Source organism: Notothenia coriiceps, unplaced genomic scaffold, assembly GCF_000735185.1.
Source record: "Notothenia coriiceps isolate Sejong01 unplaced genomic scaffold, NC01 NC01_scaffold00037244, whole genome shotgun sequence".
In the NCBI taxonomy this organism is placed as follows: Eukaryota; Metazoa; Chordata; class Actinopteri; order Perciformes; family Nototheniidae; genus Notothenia; species Notothenia coriiceps.
Genome location: NW_011369945.1, coordinates 27,381,668 through 27,389,973, shown reverse-complemented (window position 1 = coordinate 27,389,973; position 8,306 = coordinate 27,381,668). Strand labels below are relative to the sequence as shown.

The following is an 8,306-nucleotide window of genomic DNA, read 5'->3' as shown; positions in this document are numbered from 1 at the left end:
CCCCCCCCCCTCCACACGTTACCACTATATAGAACTTGGCACATATCCACGGATGGGTGGGAGGGATAACCTAATTTGCACTTCATTCATTCTGGTGATTTCTGCTCCACTAATCTGCTGTTGTTAAACTGTGAACTGCTCATTTTATCGGTTCACTGGAGTGTTTTCATTATTACTCTCCCTTATTGCTGTTCACATATTCCAACTTCTGTTGCACTTGTCTGTTTTATAGAGTTGACTCTATATTTAACAGTATTATTCCCCGAATGTCTATCTAACACTATTTACTGTATTTCTTTCTACTCACATGTCCAATTGACTTTAAACCAGCTGAGGGATCCAGTGCCACCTTCCCTCTATATTCAATCACTTGTAACTCAATTTAAAAGCATTTGCAGTAAATTGCATTCACATGAGCTCAACACTCACATAACTGACCCAAATGGTGGACCTATTCAGCCAGGCGTGCACGACTGTGCTTTGTGTGTGTGTGAGAGTCAGTGTGCTCTGAATGTATGTGTCATAGGGTTAAAAATAACTTATTTGTAAACGCAGAAAGATTGTGCTGCTCTCTTATAGAGATGGAGCGTGTTAAAATAAATATATTACTCATTTTCCCCATTACCTAAGGCTTGAAGCATTCACACAAGAGTGTTGTTTGATAATCTGTCTGTACTAAATATCAGATGTGCTTTCTCAATGACATTTGGCATTCACAAACTGAACTAGGGCTGCAAATAATGACTTTCATATTGGTTAATTTCTTTTTTGTTCATCAATTCATTGCTATCAATAGCAAAAAGTGAACTCTTTAAGTGCTTTTACGGTCTGATGATCAATCCAAAATCCAGTTGTATTCAAAACACGATTATTAAAATCTGTTAAAAAAAACTCCCATTTTAGCAGCTAGACATTTCTGTTGATGGACTATTCAATTACTAATTTCTGCACTGCTCAATATCAACAGGAAATGGCTTTCTCATAAGTATGAACCCCACCCAAGATTAACCTAAGGGTTAAACAAACCATGGTTAACAAAAAAAATAACATCTCACAACACGAATAAAAGGACATAAGGAATGTTCCATGAGAGGTGCACTTCTACATATAGTTCACTATGACAAACATAGTCAGTTTAATACACAGTAGTTTTCCTGTTATTTTGTCCACACCTGTGCATCCTGGGGGGCTGTTGTTTGCTCACCAAACAGGTACTTTTTTCTAACAAGAATGTGTTATTTATTAAGCTTCTAAATTAAAATTTAGAATGCTGTACATAAAAATTCTTATACAATTTATTAAAATTAAAAATATATATTTCTGGAAATGCATTTGCCAAAAATGCAACAGGCTGAATTAACACATGCATCACACATTATACAAAATAAATGTATCCTGACAATAAAAAAAATCAATAAAAAATGTTTTTTAGATTTGATGTCTGAATGGTTACTTTCACTGCTTGTGAACAGCACTAATCACAGTACGACGTGGCTACATTATGGCAATAAACACTGTTTGGCAAGTCATATTTCAACACTCCTTTGTGATATGCCTTGATGTGCAACTGTCAACAAGCTTTAAAACACATTTTGCAAACACTCACCGCGATAGAGCCAGTTGAGGAGGCGATGTAAACCTTGATGACCATTTTAATCCCAAATGAATGTCAGATGATAGACGATAGACAAACTGATGGCAACGATCTCGTTTGTTCTCAATAGAACGAATTCCGACTTTCAACTACAGGCTGTGTTTTAGAAAAGAGTAGACACGCGTCTCCAGTATTTAAACTGAGCCATGGTAATAACACAGCGTGCGCTTCTGCTACTGTGGCTCTCAGCGCACAGCTGCAACAGACATCAAATTTAACACTGAAGCCTACTTCCGGTCACAGTTTTCAAAATAAACAAACAGTGCTGTTGTTTTTTGGAGAACAAAATTCAATTTGTGCGTAAATCCAACCTTGCTGTGGGATTATTAAATTATTATAGTATTGATCAAAGCTGAGGTTTTAAATGACACAATTAAAGTCCGCATGTGCTTTTAAGTTAATAACTCAGTTTGAGTGTCCCCTACATTTGAATAATGAAGTAAATACAATAGTAGCCTATAATATACTATAACATAAAATATGGATTGCACTGCATGAATAAAACACGTTAGTAGCAAGGTTTGAGTTATTTCCAATCAAATCACATTGTATCCAGAGCACAACATGCACTACAGCGCCCCTCTGGATGTAAAGTGTTACTGCAGGGAGCACTGCGGTTGCTATGGTACAGCGTCAGCGGAGGGACTGGAGCAAACCTCAAGGCGTGGACTATAATAACATTATCTGAGCTGCTGGCTCGGGAAAACTCCGTCTTGCTGTTTTATTTTGGATAAATGCAGGACGGCTCATTATTAAAAAAAACATAGTCATGACTGTGTTCATCAAGGACGGACGTCAATGCTTTATATATCCTATGCTGAAATCAAGCGGTAGCTAAATTAGCTTAAGTTAATGCTAGCTTGCTAGAAGTTGAAGCTACGTCGTTATCATTAGCGGGCTGAGTCTTAAAACAAGAAGCAGAGCATTGCTTCTTCTTGCAAAGTTAAACGTAAACTAGCCAACAAGATTTAAAATATTAACACGCGGGACAAAAGGACATGTTGGTGCCAGCAGACGCCGAAGGGTAACGTTAAAACCTCCCACCAGCTGATGGTAGTTTTGTATTGCTATGCTAGCATAATGAGCTAGCATTAACAAGTCGGTCATCTCTCACCGTTAGCTTTATACAACCTCTTTTGGGCTAACGGTTGCTAGTGGCGTTACGCTAAAATGCTGTTTGGAAGCTCAACAACTATTCTCCTTTTGTATTCGCGTTTATTTGATAATGTGGAGTATAGAGCCCACTGAAGTGTGTGGTTGGCTTCAGGCAACTAAACTATTTACCTGAGAGGCAGTTTAGCAACAAACACCTGTCAACAGCAGACGGCCTACTTTAATCCTATCTGTCCGTCACTGAAAGCAGGCTGGGGACGCTTATTGTACCGCTATAGTAAGCCCTTAATAACACGAATCTATTTTTTTTTTTATTGAGAGCTTAATAAAGCATATATATGTGTCCTCAACTTATGTTTAGGGACCTCCTGGGACAGTCTGACAATAGCAAGATGAAGTAGAAGATGCCACAGGAGATGATGGGGATGTAATGTAACCTCGGTGGTGAGTGATGTAACATACTCTGATGCTGATAATCACTATTAATATTATTATTAAATCACTTTGTGTGATCAAAAACATTAAACAAACTGAAATTGTTTAGTAAATCCGTTTAAATTATTTTGCTTAATCTATGTATCCATTTCTTTCTAAATGTTAGAGGTGAACAACATTATGTAAGGGCCACTTAATTTATTTGTTAACAGTTTTTCGTCTGTTTGTTCATTTAACAAAGCTTTTTACCCTCATTTACACTTTTTTCTGATTATTGTAATGATGCTGTGTGTGTACTGTTGTTGCCATAGGTACTTATCCATCAAGTGTTTCTATTATTGTCCAGGCAGATGAAAGGGCCAGATGACTGCATGATGATATAAGAATATTATGGTTGGCTATTAGTTTTTAATATTTATTCCTTAATCTACTCAAGGTTGTTTGATCCCTTACAATCAACAAAACAAATCTTAAGTGGCATGGGCTTTTGTCCTTAAATACTAAAACAAGGCAATTTTAAAAGATCAACATTTTAATTGATATAAATACAGTTATTCACAAAATATTCTCAGAAGAATTCTACATATATATATATATATATATATATATATACAAAATAGTCTCAGCATACAATAAATATATATGTGCATGTTATTACATGGCATTATGTAATATGCAACACCATATTTACAATCAGCCAAATAAAAAGTTATGAATTGTAAATGTTCCTCTTTTTCTGTTTTCTTTGAACACAAGTTTACAAGCCTTATATTCCAGTAAGAAATAATCAACTGGCTTGTTTAATAAGTCACCAGGGCAGACAGAGGCATGTTAGTGTGTTGTCTGTAGCAGCAGTGCTGTAAGGTAGTGATATCATGCATCATTCAGCCTCATGGAAACTTCCACCTCTTGTGTGTTGTCGCTTAGTGACCAAGACACACAATACAGAAAATCATGAGAGAACGCAGTTGGACTATGTTCTTATAAGTGGTTTGGATTCATGGTTTGCATTGTTAAATAGTTGAGATCAGATTACCAGGAGATTTTTTTAATGTTAAATGATAAATCAGGTAAGACACATCCTATAGTTTGTTATTGGTACATTTTAATTTAGAAAATAATCCTTATGTAGTTCAAAGTCTGACATGTTTCTTTTCCCTTGTGTTTGAATTCATCACAGCATTTCTTCTCCGAGTGACAGCATGGAATCTGAAAACATGACCGACCCGTATGAGGACAACCGTGATGTCGATCAAAGTCGTCAGTCACTCCGCAGTCCAAAGAAGGATTCCCGATCATCACACTTCGAAAAACGCAAAAATAACTCCCGGGACAATCTCAAGGACGAGGTGGAAAAAGAAAGCTGTGTTGAGAGTAGATCGAAAACCCGAACCTGGCGTTCAGATCCAGATCGGGACCAGTTATCAGAGGGAGAGGGACGAAGAAGTAGTGGGTCGTTTTACTCAGACGACTATGACAATGAGTCTCCCTCAGAGCGCTCTAACTCACCATACTCCCGGTCCCGGACTCCAACTGCTACTCCTCGGAGAATGGTGCATTCAAAAAGGATTTCTAACAGCCCCCTCAAGACAGGTATGTAAAGTAAGGATATGTTCAAACTCATCTTGTAACCTTTACTGGCTACATTGGATTTAATGTCCAGGTGATGGCAGTATAAGGCAGATTTGAACATGGTCATTTAATGACAAGACTATACTCCAGCTTTACACATCAAAAAAATCTTACATTCAGAAGTTCTATTTGAATCTTAAAAGCTCCTCACTTTCTAATTATGTTTCAATAAGTACAATTGTATTCAAAGGTTTTAATGTTATATGCACATAAGCTACAGTAGAAATGGCAATGAAAATCTTATTACCCGAGCTCCTCCAACGATGCAACATATATAATAAAATACAAATAAAAAATAGTGCAAGAAGTCTATACATGTAAATAGAATATGATATATACAAGAACAGAATGGGAAATTAAATATTGTACATTACGACGAAATTAAACACGGTATGTCGATTAGTCTTCAGCCTCAACGTTATTTTCCATTTACGACTACCAGTGCACTTGTTTGAGTATGGTCCTGTCAAACCAGTGCACTTGTTTGAGTATGGTCCTGTCAAAATGTTTACTGTCTTTATCCCTACATCATGTGTGTTCCTCTATCTTTGCAGGAGGTGTGGGGCGTCGGGGTGTTTCTCGTCCACAGCGTCCAGGTGGCCACCTGCTGACCCAGCATCAGCGCAGGGGAGTGCGTTCACAAAGCAAGGAGTCCACGCCTCCCAAAGACCTGGACCTGGTGACCAAGAGGATGCTCTCAGCCCGCCTGCTCAAGATCAATGAACTGCGTAACTCACTCGCTGAGCTGCAACAGCGCACTGATGAGCTGCAGAAGGAAAATCGAGTTCTCAGACAGGTAGGTTTACCACTCTAGTTAGGTCAAGGTTAAATAAATAAGGCCAGGAAAGGTTGAGAGTTTTAAGTGAACAATGTCGGATTTTAGTGGCAAGTATGGATCTTTAAGAAATCTTAAAAGACCCTGATTAAATCATCTAACACCTACATTTAGGTTGAAATGTCTTAAATCAATCTCTCAAAAAGTCTTACAAAAGAAATGGGAACTAGTATTTTATGAATGTTTTTTTTCTGCTGTTGCATTCTCAAAAAAAATCTTTAAAAGAGAAAAATACCTAATATCTAATTTGTTTAAATTTGTTTTTTTGCATCATGAAAAGTGTTAAACATGAAATCTAATTTCGCTTTAGCTGTAGGAATCCTATACAAAATAAATAAACACACATCTCTGTTGGAAAATCAATCCCATAACCCTTTACCTTAATATACATTTTCTAACTCATCATTATTAATACCTGTGGTGTCCTGAATTCGAATGTCCGCTTTTCCATGCTTCAGCTTCAGGTGCGCCAAGATAAAGCCCTGCAGCGCTACGATGACACAGAAAGTGAGATTTCCCAGCTGATTTCGCGGCACAACAACGACACCCACGTGCTGCGCGAGCGGCTCAGACGCACCCAGGAGCGGGAGCGGGCCGCTGAGCGCCGGATGAAGGACAGCGAGGAGCAGCTGCAGAGGAGTCAGGCCACCATCGCGCGGCTGAAGAAGCTCGTCGACCAGCGAGACTTAGGAGCCAGAGACGAGCTCAGCCGCAAGCTAGAGGAGGAGAAGACCCGGGCCCTAGAGGCAGAACGCAAGATTAAGGTACATTTATTTACTTATTTATTAATAGTTACGCGTTACTTTGCTGTGTTTTTTATCTAGAATGTAATTCTATTACTAACTCTAATCTGTACAGGACTTTAAAGGCCTCTGTGTTGTAGATATTCAAGCGAAATTGCCTAAATAAATCAGGTTTTACATTTTTACAAAATCTGTAAATAAATGAAGTAATGTATATTATTGCCTGCTGTTTACACCACAGTAAAAAAAAACACCTGTTCAGATTTGATAGAATTGCGTTATAATACATTGTTTTAACACACATCTTTTTTTAATATTACACTTTGTCATACTTCTGTACATTTATGTTTTTGTTTATTTGCGCAATTCAAAAATACATAAACAAACAAAGATAAAAAATAATATACAGTGCAGGTCGAGGCAGCAAACCTACTGGATTCATTTGAAGCCTCCACCACGTAAACAATGTTCACATTTCTGTGTGTGTGTGTGTGTGTGTGTGTGTGTGTGTGTGTGTGTGTGTGTGTGTGTGTGTGTGTGTGTGTGTGTGTGTGTGTGTGTGTGTGTGTGTGTGAAGGAGCTGGAGCGTAGCGTTGAGCTAACAAGCGGCAGTTACCAGAGGCAGCTGGCTGCAGAGAAGAAGAAGACCATCAGTGTCCAGGACGAGATCCGGACCCTGCAGGAGGAGCTGCTACGACTGACCAATAAACTCAAGGTCCAAACACAAAAAATATACTTTGGAATACCCACTAAGGCAAACTGTATTTTCCTTTTTGATTTGGTATAAAAAGCAACATTGTACGAAATGTTCACTTTGTTGATTCCTTTTCTTTTTAGGAGAAGGAGAGAGAACTAGATGATAGGAACATCTATGCCAACCGCATGATGAAACCTGCCCCAAGGAAAGATGTTGACAGTGTCACAAAACGGAAAAGTAAGGCCACAATTTTGGTTCTAGAAGCTTATTTGTGCAGTTAACCAAAGAGTCTATTACAAAGACTTTGGATTTTGAATTGCGGACTGTATGAGATAATTATTTACCTACAGTCGGCAAGCCCACATTTTTCATAAAAGGACACCAACACAAGTACCAGCACAGGAGCTAAGCAATGCACTTCAATGGATTATGGGCAGCAGTAAAATATATTTTAGCCCCCTAAAAGAAAGGCTAGATCAAGATATCGATCAATCTAACTGCATGCAATAAGTAGAATCTTTTTACCAATAAACCTTCCTGTCATATCGCCCTTTTCAACAGTGAACCTGTAATAATGGAAGTCACACAATGAAAAAAACATATCGAGCACACAGTAAACCAGCAATTTATTTATTCTGCAATCTTAAATGACTGTTTTTGTCAATGGAGTCTGGTGGCTACCCATTGATAAGGGCTGTCTGATTGCATGTGGTGAAAATATTCAATATGAAGCGTAAACTAAAACTGATATTGATTTTTGTGTAGGTTTTAAACTTTGGAAACTTCCCTCATACAATACCGCCACTTAATAAAATCTGTACTATCCCTTTAAAGTGGACCTGTTATGCTATATTGGAAAAATATATTGTAGGGCCATACCTATACAAAACATGTCTGTGAAGTTTTTTGCTTAAAATACCAAACAGTTCACCCATTGTAGCCATGCCTCATACTGCTCACACCCCTCTTTTGCAGCCCTGTTAGAGAAACGCGGATTTTGGGTCCTTAGCTTGAAAAAAAAAAAAAGAGGAGGCGGAGCTAATGCCTGATCAGAATCCTACCGGAGATAAAGTTAAATTCTGCTGTGATAAAACGCCATCCTGTTCTAAACCACATCAAAGATTATTTCTGAAAACACAGGGGTATGGGAGGCTCCAATGGCTTTTTCTCTGGGCAGGTTTAATCACAAGCTGGAGT

The 8,306-nt window shown here is 38.2% G+C and overlaps 2 protein-coding genes across 5 annotated transcripts in view; one reads left to right on the top strand and one right to left on the bottom strand.

Moving 5' to 3' along the window:
- The window catches only part of sh3bgrl2 (SH3 domain binding glutamate-rich protein like 2), a 6,361-nt gene extending 4,493 nt beyond the window's left edge, over positions 1-1,868 (bottom strand). Inside the window, exon 1 of one of the 2 annotated variants that reach the window (XM_010794100.1) lies at positions 1,607-1,868. In XM_010794100.1, the coding sequence (XP_010792402.1) occupies positions 1,607-1,651 (45 nt within the window). In that variant the 5' untranslated portion in view covers positions 1,652-1,868. The remainder of the gene's footprint in view (positions 1-1,606) is intronic. The other variant, XM_010794102.1, reaches the window with a different exon arrangement.
- Positions 1,869-2,295: 427 nt separating this feature from the next.
- On the top strand, positions 2,296-7,463 carry LOC104965141 (lebercilin-like). 3 transcript variants are annotated; one of them, XM_010794099.1, is made up of 7 exons: positions 2,296-2,678; positions 3,129-3,211; positions 4,383-4,795; positions 5,389-5,630; positions 6,128-6,433; positions 6,990-7,127; positions 7,250-7,463. In XM_010794099.1, exons 3-7 carry the CDS (start codon positions 4,405-4,407, stop codon positions 7,388-7,390), a joined length of 1,218 nt encoding a protein of 405 aa, XP_010792401.1. In that variant the 5' UTR covers positions 2,296-2,678; positions 3,129-3,211; positions 4,383-4,404; the 3' UTR covers positions 7,391-7,463. The 3 variants fall into 3 exon arrangements, with proteins under 3 accessions (XP_010792401.1, XP_010792400.1, XP_010792399.1); XM_010794098.1 differs by having other exon boundaries at positions 2,296-3,044; XM_010794097.1 differs by having other exon boundaries at positions 2,296-3,211.
- The last annotated feature ends 843 nt before the right edge of the window (positions 7,464-8,306 follow it).

Bases quoted from the DNA above. Each gene is read 5' to 3' on its own strand.
- LOC104965141 (XM_010794099.1), top strand. From the start codon at position 4,405: ATGGAATCTGAAAACATGACCGACCCGTATGAGGACAACCGTGATGTC. The intron at 4,796-5,388 runs GTATGTAAAGTA...CTATCTTTGCAG, and splicing joins TAACAGCCCCCTCAAGACAG to GAGGTGTGGGGCGTCGGGGT. The intron at 7,128-7,249 runs GTCCAAACACAA...TTTTCTTTTTAG, and splicing joins GACTGACCAATAAACTCAAG to GAGAAGGAGAGAGAACTAGA.